Raw genomic sequence first — 18,090 nt, 5'->3', positions numbered from 1 at the left:
AGAACTGTGTCCGACTCATGAATAGCTGTGTGTGTGAACCACCGTCAGTGTTGAGAGAAGGCGGTTCTCCAGCACCTAGAGGACCACCATCATTCTCAGAGCACCTATAGGAAAGAAGATTGTGGCCGGACATTGACAAGCCCTTCCACTTCCCTTTTTTTTTTTTTTCTTTCTCTCAAATTGTACAATACTTACTTTGAAAAGCAGTTTCCATTCCCTGTATATAGACCCCAGCCGGTGGCTGAAGGAACATCTCTTCTTGGAGAGCTGAACCAAGTCCTCATGCTGCTGTGGTCACTGTTGGTCATCTTTGGTGAGTCTGATAATTGAATTAGGACTGAGATGGCAGCAGATGGAGGTCTCCAGCTCCTGAAAGTCCTGAGGGTTTATCAGAGCCCAGGACCAGTAGGAAGGCTCAGGTGTCTGCTTTGAGCACAGGGAGCAGAGTCTGAGGCACAGCAGTGAGCTCTGGGCAAGTCAGACTGCAGCGCATCCTTCTCCTTAATGGTCAAGGTCAACTACCTCAGTTGTCCCTGGGTTATAAGCTCCTGCTTTGGTATCTTAGATAATTCATAGACTAATATGTTCTCATAAATACAGTTTTAATAATTTCAACATTTACTACTTCTCTGTGAAACTATTTAAACAGTTATCTCCAAGATGGGGTTCAGAAATGCATGGACATCCTTCACTCAGGCTCCTCTGTTGAGCCTTGGGCTACCAGGACAGGGAAGGTGCTGTAGGGAAACAATGTTCCCTTCTCTACATTCAGGAGACCAACCAACATTTGTTAATTAGTAAAAGGACTCTCACATAAAATATAGCCAGAGAAAAGGAATCCGTTCAAGGTGGGTTCGGCTTTCAAAACTGCGTGTGCTGGTTTCAGGCCATCAATAAGCAAGGTTGTGGCAGGACGTGCCCTCATGGGTCTTATCAGGACTGCAAGATGTCCAACAGTATTAACTGTCAGGGAACTTCAGAGAGCTAAAGGTTTATTACTTACAGAGCCTTGAATCTACACAGCACCTCCAGGATCAAATAGCAAGGTCGTGGGGAGAGAAACCAAGGGATCTGGGGTTCTGCTCTTATTGGGGTGGAGGCCGGGGGCCCAGAGCTTCATGGGCTCACTCTTTGCTAGTGAATTAAAACAAATGAGTGGGACCTGAAAGCTTGAGAAGAGAATAAACCAAGTGGCCCACATGGTCAGTTATGGAAATCCACCAAGATCTCCAAAACGAAGAAGGCTCAGAGCAGGGGAGGGGTCCCTGCTCTCTGTCTGGTCTGATGGCTTCAGTGTGCTGGGGTCACAGGCTTCTGCGGATGCCTCGGCCTCAAAGCTTAAGTCATACACAAAATCGGGCCAAGAAAAAACGCCAGCTGTCAAGGTTTGCACTACAAACTCTGCCTGGGTGTTTTCTGATGAACCCTCGGTGACGTGGGATATGGGGTGGACGCCCGGGTGTGCAGGAGGTTGGTGGGGAGAGGGAAAGGATGAGGAGATGAGAGAATCACTGAACATCTGGCTCCGTCCATGGGCGCACCCCAGGTTCTCCCTTTGGAATCACCTGCCTTGTGACTGTAACAAAAGTGGGGGCCAGCTGGTGCTTGAGGGAGATCGTGTTGTTGGTGATGATGGAGTAGAGGAACAGAACAGGGGGTAATGGGGCGTTGGGGGGCAGTTTAGCAGAGTAATAGAAATGTCTAAACTGTAAGGGCAAATGCTCTGGGCTAACCTCAGATTCTTGATTCCCTCACAGCTCCTCTCAGTGAAGAGGCAGGTGAGTCATCTACGTCCTTGTTGTTCCGGGGTCTGGTGTCTCCATCATCTGGCTCCCATGAGGTCCTTCAGAGAGGGACAAGTACAGGCTGTGGAGATGTCCCAGTGTCGCAGCTCCCCTGGCCCAACCCGCCTCAAGAAGGGCCCCCTTGGCTGGGTGAGGACAGTCTGCCTGGCCCACTCAGGTAGAGTCCACCGCCTGGTCACAGCCCCAGCTGTAGATATTGTGGCATCTGGAAGAGGGATTGTAGGCCAGAAAGCCGGCCCCTGGGCCCTTGGTGGAGGACGGTTCTCCAGGCCCTGGGAACATATCTCCTCCATGAGGTCGGGCTGAATGTCTTCACAGCTTTGAGAACAACTGTTCTCTAAGATACACGGCCAAGAGCGTGTGCACGGTGGGAATGGCGGTAGGTCATCGTTGCTCCGGCCCCAGATGGGGAAGTCAGTGCGTTGCCCCAAGAGAGTCAGAGAGCATCTCTGCAGCATCTGCTGTAGGTGCTGGGCTGCCCTTGCCGTGGGAGAGCGGCTGGGGCCACGCTGCAGGGCAGGCACACTTTCTGACCCCAAACAGGCAGGCAAGGGTCTCCTAGGCTGTGGTCTGGTGGCCCTGGCTCCGTGGCATCGCTGAACTCTGCATGCCGTCGTACCCGTGCTACCTTCCTAACGTTGTGTGCCTACAGCTAATCTCACCTTGCTCTTCTTGACTTCAAGCTATGCTCACCAAAGAAAGTGTAGAAGCAAGACTTTATTCTCTATGTAGAGAGCCTGGCCTGAAGTTAGAGTGATGGGGTTTGTTCCCGGGCCTCAACAACACCAGCTGTCAAGGGCAAAGTGTTCTTAGGGCTCCAAGACACTGTCTTGGAAGAGCAGACCCTCACCTCACCTTTCATGGCAAGAGAGGAGTGGGACGGGGTGCCAGGGGCCACTGCAGCAGCTCTGGCCTGGAGCCCTTTCAGGAGCAGGACTCCTCTGTTGCATGCACACTGGGCCATGAAAGGTCCTTAGCAACCGACCACAGGCTCACGTAGTCAGCTGGGCCCATGAGCTTGTCCATCATGCACCTTTTCAGTGGTTTCTCTATGCATGACACAGAATGTCTGCCCCCTTCCCTGATAGCTTTCTCCCTGGACATTTTCCCAGGTTCTAGATGAAGTCTGTACTAGTGGTTTAAAAATCAGCTTGATTATAAGTTCCACAGCCGAGTCCCCAGGGGATCCAGTCTTCACGAGTAAAGGAGAGTGAAAATCTCAAATAAGCTAATTGTTTCTGCAACCCCCCTTTTCTGCCCTTCCAGTTTCATTTTTGATAACCCAGATGGTTTTCCTTATGTCCAACAGGCAAATCTGGTTTTCCTCCTGGAACAGTCAGTAGCATGTTTTCCAGAAATTATGATTCTAAGTTTCAGGAGCGTCCTGTGGCATGTTGGCTCCGGTTCTGCCGGGGTATTTTATGAGGCACTCCCTCTTTTATACGGCTGACCTTCGCTTCCCTACACTACACATCCAATTTCTGGCCGCCAAGCCTCCAGAGAACAGGGGCAGGAGATTTTTGTTCGGGGTATAACTTAGTTCTTCACCTCAAGGTCAAAATCCTCAACTGCAGCCCTGAAAGGTAATGCAAATGTCCCAGACACAGAAGGTGCTCTGGTACCGTAAATACGCAGTCACAAGGCAGAGTCGGAGACAGGCAGTCCCAGGGGAAGACACTTACTTTTGGCAATGACTCTTTTCACTACGGCCAGTCCCCTAAGACCTGAACTTTGAGTGAAAGCTCCCTTCCACTAATTACTCATGGACTGGGTGGGGACGTGTTTGGAAACTAGTCAGGTGGGAAGTCCTGAGGTTTGAGGTATAGGGTCTTATTCTAGTAACCAGATACCTAGGCCCCCGTGGTGGTTTCCTCTGGCCAGACAAGAAGAAGATGAGGACCCTGAATTTAGAGCGCAGCGTAGTGCCTTTGAAGGCTAGATCAGAGCTGAGGAGGTGGGAAAGCAGCATGTCCCCTGAGGACCAAGGTCCCCTGTGTGACATCACCAGTAGAGAGGGCTAACCGGGAGGAAATTCGCTCTCATATCCCTGTGAAAAATTAGGTTTACTTTAACATTCCTGCCATTGACCGAATGTTTGTGTCCTCACCCCCAGACTCCTGTGTTGAAACCCTAATCCCAGGAGGATGGTAGCTGGGGGTGGGGACCTTGGGAAGTATAAGGTCATGGAGGTGGCGTCCTCAGGATGGGATTAGTGCCCTTAGAAAACGAGGCCGGAGAGCTAGAAAGTGAAAATACACAAGACATCTGCCGTCTTCAGCCCGGAAGAGCGGCCTCACCAGAACCTGACTGTGCTTGCATCTCGATCTTAGACTTTCAGCCTCCAGAACCCTGAGAAATAAATGTCTGTTGTGAATAAGACACCCGGCTTACGGTGTTTTGTTACAGCAGCCCATGCTGACTCAGATACCCCACAGAAAAAAAGAGGACGTGGTGGCCCCAAGTAGGTAAGGCGGGGGTTGGAACGTCCATCCTGCCTGAAGGGGAAGGAACTACGTTGTCCAAGAGCACAGGAAGGGGTCAGGCATCTGGCTCGCAGCAGAAATGGCAAATCCAGCCCCCTCACACCCTCTCTTGCAGATTGGCTGACCCTCAAGGCTCCCTCCGTTGTCTTTGAAGGAGACAGCATAGATCTGATGTGCCAGAAGAAAAAGGACTGGTGGAAAATCCAGACCGTGGTGTATTACAAGGATGGAAAACAGTTACAGTTTCCAGACAAAGTCTCTAGTGTTTCTATCCCATGTGCCTCTCTGAGTGACAGTGGCCAGTATTCCTGTTCTGCTACCGCCAAAACATACTTCCTTTCGAAGTCAGAATCTTCGAGAAGCGTCGGGATTGAAGTATTAGGTAAAAGCTTCCCTCCTGTGGGAGCTGAGCTGGATGAGACCAGAGCAGAGCGGGCGGGTCCCTGGAGGGGACACCTGCCCCCATGGCAGATGTGAACCAAAGTCCCACTGTTAGACTGCAGGAGGGAGCGGGTGAGGCAACCTGTCTGGTCTGAAGGTCACTTTGGCTGGTGTTGTTTCTGAGCAAGAACCACCCAACTTCCTGCTCAGGACACTTTTGATCCTTCTCTCCAGAGCTGTTTCCACGCCCTGTGCTCACTGTCAGCTCCTACTGGCCCACTGAGGGGAGCCCCGTGACCCTGACCTGTGAGACCCGGCCTTCTCCACAGAGGTCAAACGTTCAGCTCCGATTTTGCTTCTTCAGAGACAGCAAAGCCCTGGGGTCCAGCTGGAGCAGCTCTCCAGTGCTCCGGGTCCCTGCCATGTGGACGGAGGACTCAGGGTCCTACTGGTGCCAGGCAGAGACAGCAACTCTCAGGGTCAGAAAACAGAGCTTCCAATCCCAGATTCACGTACAGAGTAAGTACCCGTGGGTCTCAGTGTGGGGAGTCAGGCAGCTTCACTCTTGGACCCTCGTCTTTTGGGTTCTCTTGCAATTCCTGTCCTTGTGGAAAGTGGGGTGTGAGCTAGAGAATGGGCGTTTCATAAAAATAACAAGTGGACAAGCTCCTGTTAAAAAACAGAACCCAGTGGAGTGAAAGTGAAGATGGGACTGACTTTATTAGGCTTTCATGAGTCAGCAGGATCCCAGCTAGCAGGCAGAGAGATGCTCAGGGGAGTTGTAGGAAATGCAAGTGTTTATAGGCACGAGGTGGGGGAAGGGGTTCTTAGCAAAATAAGAGAGAGGATTTCCCCAGGCCAGGACATCTTTGGGCGAGGAGGAAACTGCCAGGTTTTCTTTTGTTTTTTTTTTTGTTTGTTTGTTTGTTTTTTGTGTATCACACAGATAACCTCTTTAGTGCAGAACAGGAAATTTCAGACTGACTTTTAGGAGGTCGCATTCCCAGGATGGGCTGAAACTGTGATTAAGTCTTGGTGTGCTGTCTATGAGCACAAATACTGCATTTGCAGCTTTTTTCCCTTCTGTTTTAAACACTCCTTATAACCTTTTTCTTCTTTATTGAAGTGATATCCATCAGCCATAGCTACACTGATCCCTTCCTGCTGTGCTGGTGTTTAGGAGTGAGCTGGGACTTCACCCAGCAAGGCACCGGCTCCCCAGGAGCTCTGCACATCCCACCCCCACCCCCACCCCCGCTGGCTTGCAACACAAGTTGGTTTGTTAGAAGGCACCACAGTGCTCCAGAGTCAGGGGACACATGAAGCATGGGAGAAAAGCAGAAAAGCCAGAGGAGGCATTGTAATTCGTGTGGACCCTTGTAACTGAGAATAATGCAGGAATTGTCATTGATGTTGTTAGTGGGAACAGTGCCTTTCCTGAGGTAGGACTGATGCTACCAGAGACCCCTTCACTCTGTGCAGAAGGCTCCACTCGGCACAGCGACTCCTCCCCGCAGAAATGTTCTCCTGTCCTTGGAGCAGATGACCCATCACACATTCGTTAGTGGTCCCATGATATTAGGCAGGATGGGGGGTGGGACATGCAGTATAAACACCCATATTCTTCAAGAGTCATCACTGTGGATTCCCTCCCTGTGTGCACTTACAATGGATTGCATGAACCCTGCCCTTATTCCCACTTCAAGCGTTAGCGTGAAGAAAGTCACGACCTCGTTCCAGAGTCCTCCCAAGTCCAGCTCCTCACCTGCCATCTTCGTCTGTCTAGGAGTGCCCGTCTCTAACGTAAGCTTAGAGATCTGGGCCCCCAGGGGCCCGGTGATCGAAGGAGGGAACCTGGTCCTCCTCTGCTCTGTGGCCAAAGGCACAGGAAACATCACGTTCTCCTGGCACAGAGAGGCCACAAGAACCAGTGTGGGAAGGAAGACCCAGCGTTCCCTGTCAGCGGAGCTGGAGGTCCCAGCTGTGCAGGAGGGCGATGCCGGCCTCTATTACTGCAGAGCTGACAACGGCCATGACCCCATCCAGAGCCAGCTGCTAAGCGTCCGTGTGAGAAGTGAGTTGCACTCTGAGTCAGAGCCAAGGCCGCGGTACCAGGAGTCACATGCCAGGGGTCAGCGGTAACTGGAGGGTGGGTTAACCCTCCAAGTTAGACAGCAGACCTCCTTCTTTCCGTGCAAGAGAACGTAAAGGGGGCTGGATTGGCATTAGAAAAACACAAGCTGATAATGACAAGGGACCGTGTCTTTAGACAGTAGCCCAGACTTGATATTCCCCCAAATACTAAAGACATTGTTAAGAATCTTGGAGACACACAATGACCAAGGGGCCAGGCCCTTCACTGACATCCTAGTCTGGGGGGTCTGTGTGTCTACTATGGTCTCACGAATCCTCTCCACCGGCCCCTTGTCTTCCTCAGGTCCAGTGTCCCACCCCGTCCTCACCCTCAGGGAGCTGGGGCCCCAGGCCGTGGTGGGGGACGTGGTGGAGCTTCACTGTGAGGCCCAGAGAGGCTCTCCCCCAATCCTGTACCAGTTTTACCATGAGAATGTCACCCTGGGGAACATTTCAGCCCCCTCTGGAGGAGGAGCGTCCTTCAACCTCTCTCTGACCGCAGAGCATTCTGGAAACTACTCCTGTGTGGCTGACAATGGCCTGGGGGCCCATCGCAGTGAGGTGGTACCACTCAACATCACAGGTGGGTTGATGGTCCCTGGATACAGGAGTGTTATGAACAATGGCTCTGCCCCAGTAGTCGGCACTGGTACCATATCGGGCTTTTGGAAGGTAGGCGGAGGTCCAAGTGATGTATACTCTGTGTGGGAGTTTGGAGAAGGTGATCTCAGTGCCTGGCTGCTTCTCTTCTCTCCACAGCAATCTGGAAAGTACACATCATACTCAGATAATGTGTGAAATTATATTAACCATTCCTGCATAGTCCTGCACAAGGATTCCAGGATGTAAGACTTGACCCTCTAAGCCTGATGCACTGTGTCTTCCTGTAGGGACCAGTGGCTGCAGAAGAAACCATGTCACAGCCAGGGTTCTCGGGACGCTGTGTGGTGGCCTCGGTTTTATAGCTGCTGCTCTGCTCTGTTATTACTGGTCCCACAAGATAGCAGGTTGGTTATTTACCATCTGTTTTGATTGCCTTTCATTGTTGTGAACTTTTCTATTACTGAGACAGATTGGATTTGAAAAAAGGAAGAAAGAAAACCTCCCCAAATCTGGTGAATTATTTTTATACTTCATGATTTTCTAAGGTTTCATGCAGTGGACAATGCTGCCATATTACTCGTTTTAGAATATGTCATGTTCCCCTGTGTGGAGATTAAAACCATTAACACAGTCCTTCATGCTTGCCTTTTAAATAAAAATGTCCAATTGTTAAATTATTTAATAATCTTCAATAGACATATTCAGTTTATATGCAGTGGAGTAAAACATAAGTAACTGGATTTAAAGAAAGGAAAACAATTTATACACTTTTCTCCTTTATTTATTGATTTTCTTATGTTATGTCACCACACAGTACATCATTAGCTTTTGATGTAGTGTTCCATGATTCGTTGTTTGCATATAACATCCAGTGCTCCGTGCAATATGTGCCCTCCTTAATACCCACCACTGGGCTCACCCATCCCCCACCCTCACCCCTCTAAAACCCTCAGTTCGTTTCTCAGAGTCCACAGTCTCTCATGGTTCATCTCCCCCTCCAACTTCCCCCAATTCACTTTTCCTTTCCTTCTCCTACTGTCCTCCGTGGTATTTCTTATGCTCCACAAGTAAGTGAGACCATATGATAATTGACTCTCTCTGCTTGACTTATTTCACTCAGCATAGTCTCTTCCAGTCCCGTCCATGTTGATGCAAATGTTGGGTATTTATCCTTTCTGACGGCTGATTAATACTCCATTGAGTATATGGACCACATCTTCCTTATCCATTCATTTGTCGAAGGGCATCTTCGACAACTCTTTCCACAAACTCTTTCCACAGTTTGGTTATTATGGCCATTGCTGCTATGAACACTGGGGTACAGATGGACTTTCTTTTCACTACATCTGTATCTTTGGGATAAATACCCAATGGTGAAATTGCTGGGTTATAAGGTAGCTCTATTTTTATTTTTTTGAGGAACCTCCCTACTGTTTTCCAAAGTGGTTTTACCAACCTGTATTCCTACCAATAGTGTAAGAGGGTTCCCCTTTCTCCACAACTTCTCCAACATTTGCTGTTTCTTGCCTTGTCAATTTTTGCCATTCTAACTGGTGTAAGGAGGTACCTCAATGTGGTTTTGATTTTAATTTCCCTAATGGCTAATGATGATGAACATTTTTTCATATGTTTGTTAGCGATTTGTATGTCTTCTTTGGAGAAGTGTCTGTTCATGTCTTCTGCCCATTTCTTGACTTGATTATTTGTTTTTGGGGTGTTGAGTTTGAGAAGTTCTTTATAGGTCTTGGATAGATCTTGGATATTTATCGATTTCTTGTTAGTTACTCACGGCAAGAGCAGTGACTCCTCTTCCAATTCTTGGATGTCTCATATGAGTCACATGGGACATCTTCACGCACATGCTGTGGCTGGCAATGGCTGGAGGGTGGGGCCTCGACTGGGACTCTCAGCTAGAACACAGGCACAACCTCTCAGTGTGGCCTGGACCCTTCACAGCATGATGCTGCATGGCAGTCAAACATGTTACATGCTGGCTTCCCTTTCAAAAGTAAGTGTGATAGCGAATCTGCAATGTGTTTTTCCAACTAATTTCAGATGACTTGGTTTCACTGGGTCCCTAATAAACTTGCTGGGATGCAAGGAGAGGGATCACAGTCTCCACCTTCAAATAGAGGTCTCAGAGTCAAAGAATTTGCAGCCATATTTTTTAAATTTCCAAACAAACCTCTACACATTCCAGTCCATGCGCCCCCACCCCACCAGACATCCTGAAGCTCCAGCCCCTGGGCCGCCCTGTCTGGCCTTGATAAATCCCCCACAGGACCAGCGATTCCAGAGCTAGCCCTCTTTCCAAGAGCCTCATAGTTCTTCTCTATCCTATCACCTCTTCAACCCTATAAATAGACTTCCTCCAGTATTTTGTCAAATATTTCCAGTTCTCAGAAGAAAAGTCTGTTCAATTTCTTCTTCTGTCATCATTGGAAGCATCAAAGCACCAGCTTCACTAACCAACACTCCCACAAAGCTGCTGTGTTTTCCTCATGACTGTGTCTCTGCTTTATTTGTAGGACCGGAATTTTGAGGACTCCTCTAAATGACATCCCATTCTGACCCCTACTAGTATTCTGCTAGCCAAGACATGTTACCTATGACCAATTATTGCCTCTGTTGTGTATGGCAAGCTTACACATATTATCTATAACTATAAGAAATAATTTTTAAGTGTGTTTTATGGTCCAGGTTTAATAATCTTGTGGAAGTTAAGTGGGCAGCCTTGTTCACACAGCCACTAGAAGGCAGAGCTAAGACTGGGTCCACGCTGGCCTGGGCACAAAGCCTCAACCCTCCCTATAGAACCTCATGAACTTAACGATCCTCCTCTTGCATGTTTCCCTGATTTCCCCCAGCTCCCCCTCTTCAGTGAGTGTCATTTATTAATCTCTAAGATACAGGACAAGCATGGGGCACAACAGAAATGCAAGATAAGCTTTTAAACTTGCAAAATGCTTCCTTAGACCTATCAGCTACCACAGGATGAAAGAAATTTTGGAAACTCATCAGATAGTGCAAATGTAATTCAGTTTTTTCAAGTCCAATGGAAGCTATATTTTTTAAACAGACCATTCAAGACTCAGGAACTGTGATACTGTTTTTTTTTTCTTTCATTATAGTTTTTAATTGATAAAAATATGAGGCTATGGAGAGGCTGTTTGTTAACATAAAATGATTTCTCATTCATCCATATTGATGAATTCTCTCACTTTTCATCTACATACCAATATACTATTGATTCTTTCAAATATAGAAACAATCTACAAAACAAAAAAAATTTATCTTCTCCTTTTCAATTTTTATGCAAATTAAATTTTCATGTCTAATTATATGCTCAAGGACCTCTGATATCTTATGTGGATAAGCTTGTCAGGTTCCTGTTTTTGAGGGAAATTTTCTAGTATTTCGTTGCTATGTAGTGTAAATATCTCTTTTAATTAAGTTCCAGTTCTTTTAATTAAAATGCCTCTTTTAATTAAGTTCCAGCATTCTTATTTTATTAAGACAATTTCTCAGAAACTACTTTAAATTTTTGCTAATACTTCATTGGTATCTGTGATGATAATCATATATTTCTCTTTTTCAGGTATTAAATCAACTAATTACATTATACCAGAATACCTAATATTGACTGATCTTTGCATTCTTCATAAAAATCCAATTATAGTGATGGCAGTTTTAATATAAACTAGCAATCTTTTGAAGGGCTTTTTTTTCCCCATTAATAGTAACGTTGACACTTGCCAGATTTGTTGTTATTGTGATCGTCTCTGGGTTTCGTACTCACTGTTACAAAGGAAGCTCAACATTTTCCTTCTTTTTGTGTGTCTTATGTGGTCTGGAGTAGTTTACATGGTAATATAATGATCTGTTTTCTCAAGATTTTGTGGGGCTCCCTTGTGGAAGCTGTGCCTGGTGGGTTTTGGGGGAGCAGGTCTTTGACAGCTGTTGCCGTCTCTGCTCTTATAACTAATCTTGTGAGAGGTGCTGCTAGTGCTCACTGACACCCAGCCCTTCCTTACCTCTGGGTGCATGGACAGCTGCATTTCTCTGTCTTCTTGAAGTGAGATGTGGCCAGAGAAATGTGGACAGAAGCCACTTGCACTGTTTCCTGTCAGAAGCATTTACCAGCAAGGTGCTGATGTCCCGTTGTCCTTCCCATGCGCTGGTGCTCATGCAAAAGCATGCAAGGTTAACAGTGTCTCTAGATGGTATGGCCTCCAGCAGCCTAGGTCCCTGAGGGACTCCGTCCCTGAGTGACAGAACCCCCAGCAGATTTCTGACAGGTCTGCAATACGAGTGGGAAATTTACAAACCTTCGCTGCTATAAACCCCTGCAAACCGAGGTTGGTTTGTTCAGGTAGCAGAATGCACTCCATCCTGACCGACCACCACACTCTGCTCACAGTTTCTTTATCTTTTGGGGAATTTCCCTAGAAAATTGTGTTTTATCTAGGGTCGCCAATTTGCTTACTTAGAATTGAGTGAAGTGGTGTCCTAGGGTTTTTCTACGTAAGTGGCTGCACTTACCCTCTGTGCCTTCTCCTTTCACATTCTTGAGTGGCATAGAAAAAGGAATATCCCCCACTTTTGATTTAAAAATGAAGCTGCTAGAATGATTTATTTGATCTGTCCATTTGCTTTCTAATTCTGAAATTTCTGCTTTTATCTTCGTTAAGTGGCTGCATTCTATTCTTGTTAATCTCATTCTTTAGAACAAATTAGACATTTAAAAGATTTGCTTTCCCTTGTCTTATATATTTATATATGTATTTAGTAGCTTAAGACTTAATTCCCTAAAATGTATATGTTACAAATATATCCAGATTTCTTCAGAGTTCTGTTATGAATTTCCAGTTACACTAAGATCAGAGAAGATCATTTATACCATATTCAGTTTTTAGAATATTTTTGAAGTTTCCTTTGGGAGCCAAGATATCATCAAGTTTTGTTTTTGTTCAAAAGTGCTTTGGAAGTAGACCAAAGTCCACTTCAAAAATAATTTACTCAGGAAGGAGGTGTTAGAATCACACACATATACCAATTTCATACTGTTTGAAGATGCCATTTCTCGCCTTATGGTGGAATGACTTTTGGCTTGGTAGAAAATCCTGAGATCCTTCTTCCTTTCCTTGAAGAAAATAAGTTAGTTCTTCCTTCTCTAACACTGTATCCAAAAATCCTGATCAAGCTGGAGAACTGGCTATATTACTAGGCAACATTTTCCATGATTGTTGAGCCGTCTCTAAACTAGAAGGGCTCTGAGTAGGGTGATGCTCAGTGAGAAGCACAAACGAGCACATCCCCAAATGCAGCATGACTCTTGAGACTGATTATGTCCCTCGTAGTGGCCTCTGCTCCAGCCATGTGCACTTGTCCCCTAAGCTGTTAGTTGAAGGACCAGGAAAGAGCTCCTTGACCACTGGTGACACAGCTGACATGTCCAAGCTGCTCTGTTGTGTTTCTTGTTCTGCATCTCTCTGTAAAGCTAGGTGGTGTGAAGGAGATCCCAATGGGTCTTACGAAGGTCAACACCAAGCCTTACCCCAAGACCATGCTTTAGAGTGGGTGTCGCAATACCAAAACATTTAGAAAGTGAGAAGGTTCCACCTGAATAAGGAGGCCAGTAAAGTCATCAGCAGTTAACATATATTTTGCAATAATTGAAAGAGCAATAAAAATTCCAGAAAGAGTGACCTATGCCCGTGGGGTTTGCCATTGGGAGTGGCATGTTAGACCAGTAGGATTGTCCAGCCAATGGTGCTGGAGAAAATAAGGAGTCGTCAGGACACAATGCAACTGGATCCTTACTCTGAATCTTATACCCACCAGGACCACATGTGGTTAAGTCGGGGGAAAGTTTCAAGAGATAAAGCTGTCTCCCCTAAAATGAATGTTCCTTCATCTGCTTTTCAGGAGGATGCTCTGCCCTGCATGCACCCAGGTGAGAACTTTCCTATTCAAAATGGGAACTATAGAGAACGTCTCCCTTCATGATTTTCCATTGTGAATCATGCTCCTGCTACTTGCACAGGTCACACAGTATCTTTCTGTGACACTCAGCCATGTCTGTGTTCATTACATTTGTGGATCAGGGTGCTGTCTCGTGGTGGCCCATGTGACAAGGTGCTATCTTGTGTAGGAGTCAAGATTTCTAAATTACTTTACTAATTCACATATTCAAGATTATTTATGGAGTACTTACAATGTATGAGTAAGTTCTTGTCAGACTTTGAAAGGTGTGAAAACATGCATAAAATGGAGTTTGTTTCCACAGGGGACATACTGTCTTTTGAAGAATATATGATACATACAGTATACAAAGGAGAGAGATAAACTGATGAAAAAGAAGCAGATGAAGTTCTAGGAGAACTTGTGAGAGAAAAAATTAAAGCTGAGGCAATATCGTTCTCTTGTTTATAACTTTTGAAAACGCTAAAGATGAGAAATTGAACATTTTTGCCAGATCAGAGGGGCCACCCTATAAAAAAGTACCCTGTGATTCTGTGTCCTGTCTCTTGTTGCCCACCTAAAAGACCACACCCTGAGAGGCTAGACTAAGAGCCATCAAATCACCTGAGCCAAGAACATCTCCCTGGCTTCTCCCACATTCTCCCTAGCCCGCCTCCTCTGTGTTCTCACTCTTTCCCTGGAGACTATCATGTAGTTAGTTTGCTTTTTCTCAGAGACGCTTCCAGTGCAAACCCTCAAGAGTCCACCCACACCAGCTCCCTCCCAGACATAGAGGAGCTGCAGCCAGACTATGTCAATGGTGAGTCTCCCCACTGGAAGGGGCCCCAGGGCTGCAGCAGGGAGGAAAGAGGAAATCAGGTAAAAAACATGATGAGGTCTGCACGCCCTGATGCCCTGAGTCCCAATCTCAATCAATAAATGCCCCTCAATCAATAAATGACCCTCATGTTGGGGTTGGGAGGACAGTCACAAAGCAGGAGTCTGGGACAGCACATATAAAGTTTGAACCCCATGTCCATGGAGGTCTTTGAACCAATGTCTTTTCCCTGCAGTGGGCCCTATAGATGTGGATATGGTTTATTCCCAGGTCTGGAGCATCCAGCCACCAGAAGACTCAGGTGAGAAACTATAAAATGGTTCTTATTAGATGCATCTTCCCAAGTAAGGGGCACCATGCACACAATTGAGCTTGCTTACGTCATTTGACCTTGATATGCAATCTGTGGATCCAATAAGGAGGAAGAGGTATTTGCAGGCAGGTTCTCAGGGAGGAGCTGAATTACAAAACAAAACAAAACAAAAACAGATGGTCAGTTGAGAACCGACAATTAGCGAGAATCTGGGATACAAGGCAAAGGAATAAAACAAATTAGGAAAGAGTGAGAATATCTGAAGTATGGTATATAAAGTCCAGTCTGAAGACACCATGGAAGGGGTCCCTGAACACATCAGCCTAATCTGGAGACTTGCGCTTTGATGTGTAGTCTTCCAAGAGTTGAGTCAGTAGTTCTTTAGAACTGCAGAGTCATGTCCTTCAAGCTACTGCTCCACTGCCCTTAAAGCTGCAACCTTCAGCCATGTCCTTTGCTCTGTACTCCTGGCTGCCTCTGTTGAAGCCAGAGACTGCTGGCAGCCTGGCAGGTGTCCCAGGAAAGGGTCAGCCAGCTGCTTTCCTCTGAACCATGGGTCCTCGGCCAGCCTTGCTTACAGTTGTACCGCAGCAGCCTACAGAGAGCCCATGACCCTGCCATTCTCCTTCCCTGCCTGGGACCAGCCCAGCAAACCTGAAAAGGCACAGTCCTGCCCACTGCACGCTTATCCTGCAGGCCCTCCAGGGGTTGATGTGTTGCCAAGGGCAGGAGGGAGATTGATTTCCATTCTGCCCACCTGAAATGAAGGGAGAAGGAAGCAGGCCCCATACCCTCAAGTGGTAGTGTGATTCAGGTCTCCTATCCCTCATCTCTGTGTTCCATTTCCCTCTATGTAGTGCATGAACACCTGTGGTTTTATCTGAAGGACATAAAGAGATAACAGGAGAATGAGCTTTGACAGAATATTGTCAATGATCTACAGAAATTGTATCAAAGAGAGGAAAGGTTTTGTTTAACAAGGGTTGGCAGAAGGCTTAGAGCTTGGGTGGTCTTCAAAGGACTGCAGAGTGGAGAATATTAAGGCATGGATTTTACAGAAGAACAGGAGAAGCTGGAAACCACACAATAAGCATTGCCATCCTGTGCCCTGGAGCATTGTCTGAGAATGAAGTCTAAGTAATATTTTTTTTTCTCCACAGCAAACACCAGAAGGATGATTCTGGAGAACAAGGTGAGCTGGACTCCTGGACAGTTCCTTCCTCATCTAGTCCCCCACCAGCCATAGTCCTTTTCTTCCTTCTCCTGTGCATCTCTTCTAGGACTCCCATGTCATCTACTCTTATGTGAAGGAGACATAACACTTGGAGAAACTGGGAGGCAGAACCCCAACAAAGATGGAACAGCACTAAGGGCTACAAAAAAAAACTTGATAAAAATGCCAAACTTCATGACATCTCACAGACAGAATGTGCTGCAAGTGCTGAGAAGGCCAGCTGGGTCATCGTTTCGGTTCTCATCATGTTCTCTCCCAATGTCTTCTTCCATTTAGTCAATATTTACAGAACTGCTACTGAGTCCCAGAAGCTGTGTGGGATGATTATCTTTGTTCCCTTCTCTCTTTTTTAAATTTTTAATTTAAATTTAATTTAGTTAACATATAGAGTCTTATTAGTTTCAGAGTTAGAGTGATTCATCAGCTGCATATAACACCCAGTGCTCATTACATCAAGTGGCCTCCTTAATGCCCATCCCCCAGTTACTCCATCCCCCCACCACCCTTCCTTCCAGCAACCCTCCATTTGTAACTAGAGTTAAGAATCTCTTATGGTTTGTCTCCCTCTCTGTTTTTATCTTATTTTATTTTTCCTTACTTTCCCCTATGTTCATCTATTTTGTTTCTTAAATTCCGCATATGAGTGAAATCATATGGTATTTGCTTCAAAGTTCAAAGAGTTGGGGAAGAACAAAGAGCACAAGACACAAGCCTTCATCTACATCTGCTCTGAGGTGATGTGAACAGAATCCATTTCTGGGATTCTCTTTGTCTTCCAAACTGGAAATTCATTGTCTTTTGTCTCCACAGACAGACATCTCAAGTTTTAAATAAATCCTCTCTTGCTCTTGTGAGAACTTTAGGGTTGAGTTTCTGTGAAGGAATAGCACCTTGAGCCGGCTCACCATATTTGTCCATTTTTGAATGCTTATTTTGTACATTGATTCACATTGATTTAAAAGTAACAAGGGTATTCATATCTTCTTGAAATGCTGAATATTTTACATCCATTGGTACAATTATGCAAGGAATAAGATCATAACCTCTGGGAACCCCTGTCTAGGGTGGGGTCCCAACCCCATCCCCCACTAATTGTGTAGTCTAGAACAAACTACTTAACCTCCATGTGCCTCAGTTTCTTCGCCTTTAAATGGGGAAAACCATTTGTTAAATATTCGTAATTCATATAGACCAGTGTCTGGCATTAAGTAGCACCAAATAAGTTTTCATTAAATAAAATATGCATAATTATCACTTAGCCTCAAACTTAGTACAAAAATGTTTAAAAAGTTGGGTAACGAGAATCTCAAAGTGACTATTAAATGCAACTATCAGATTTTTAATGCTTTGATTAATATCTTCTATAATCCACTCCCCTGCTAAAGATAGGTCCCCAATGGGAAGGACAGAGGTGACTGGGGCTTGGGTTTGGTCATTAATCCACAGAGAGATCATCTGGAATATTTTAGAAACTATACACAACAAATTTGATGTTTATCTGAAAAAAATAATTTAAAAAATTGTTATAATTCTGATGGCTAAGTAGCCAGTGGTCCCTCTCATCCATAGAGACAGACCGTCTAAGAGCTGACACGGAACGCTCCTCTTGTCCACACACTTCACATGCATGAGTATGACCCCAGTATTCTGCAGTCTGAGGGCTACCACCTGGACGTGACTGAAGTCACAAAACCCATGGGTTTTAATATATAAAATCCTGTATCTTCATTGTAGAAAATTTAGAAATACAGACAGTGAAAGAGACTATTAACTCACTCATACTTTCATCACTCTGATAATTGTTATTATTTCAATAGCCATCAGCCAGAGTAGTATTTTCCATGAATGTTCTCTCATGTTTATAAATATGTGATTTTAAAGGAAAAATAACTGTAACCTGGTTTTATTTCTTAAAAAATTTGGATGTTTTAATGCCATTAAATGTTCAAAGATCTTTGTAGTTTGCTTGGTATGTTTGGATACATAGTAACTTGTTTCATAAATTACTTATTTGGGGACCATTATCATACTGACAATTACCGTGATGAGCAGTGTTGGAGTGAACATCTTTGCTTCTAAGTCAATATTTTGGGGGAGTATTACAGTTTGGAGAGATTAAACGTATTACTTTATTCAGAGTCAGACAATAACTTGGCAGGATTTCTCCCGAGAAACCTGAGTAGTTGTGGAGAGTCCCTCAGTTTACTGTTACTGTCCCAACTAAGAAGTGAAGGAGAGAACAACAGTTTCCATCGCTCCTGCCTTCTACGTGAGCAAACAGATCAAACCCTGGAGGAGTCTCTTGCTTCCTTGCTTTCTTTTCATACAAAACATCC

General features: G+C 45.5%; 1 protein-coding gene across 5 annotated transcripts; it reads left to right on the top strand.

Moving 5' to 3' along the window:
• The first annotated feature begins 212 nt into the window (after positions 1-212).
• FCRL2 (Fc receptor like 2) lies at positions 213-15,894 on the top strand. Of its 5 annotated transcripts, none has more exons than XM_032845637.1 (12): positions 213-313; positions 1,758-1,778; positions 4,404-4,670; positions 4,904-5,188; positions 6,456-6,743; positions 7,107-7,385; positions 7,693-7,809; positions 13,334-13,361; positions 14,089-14,189; positions 14,443-14,508; positions 15,681-15,712; positions 15,801-15,894. In XM_032845637.1, exons 1-12 carry the CDS (start codon positions 283-285, stop codon positions 15,837-15,839), a joined length of 1,554 nt encoding a protein of 517 aa, XP_032701528.1. In that variant the 5' UTR covers positions 213-282; the 3' UTR covers positions 15,840-15,894. The 5 variants fall into 5 exon arrangements, 4 of the variants coding, with proteins under 4 accessions (XP_032701528.1, XP_032701529.1, XP_032701530.1 ...); XM_032845638.1 differs by having other exon boundaries at positions 14,104-14,189; positions 15,801-15,893; XM_032845639.1 differs by having other exon boundaries at positions 15,831-15,876.
• The last annotated feature ends 2,196 nt before the right edge of the window (positions 15,895-18,090 follow it).

Source organism: Lontra canadensis, unplaced genomic scaffold (genome assembly GCF_010015895.1).
Source record: "Lontra canadensis isolate GAN:19392208 unplaced genomic scaffold, GSC_riverotter_1.0 scaffold168, whole genome shotgun sequence".
Taxonomy (NCBI): domain Eukaryota; kingdom Metazoa; phylum Chordata; class Mammalia; order Carnivora; family Mustelidae; genus Lontra; species Lontra canadensis.
This window is presented reverse-complemented; position numbering and strand designations above follow the sequence as displayed.

Bases quoted from the DNA above. Each gene is read 5' to 3' on its own strand.
- FCRL2 (XM_032845636.1), top strand. From the start codon at position 283: ATGCTGCTGTGGTCACTGTTGGTCATCTTTG. The intron at 314-1,757 runs GTGAGTCTGATA...ATTCCCTCACAG, and splicing joins GTCACTGTTGGTCATCTTTG to CTCCTCTCAGTGAAGAGGCA. The intron at 13,362-14,088 runs GTGAGAACTTTC...TCATGTAGTTAG, and splicing joins TCTGCCCTGCATGCACCCAG to TTTGCTTTTTCTCAGAGACG.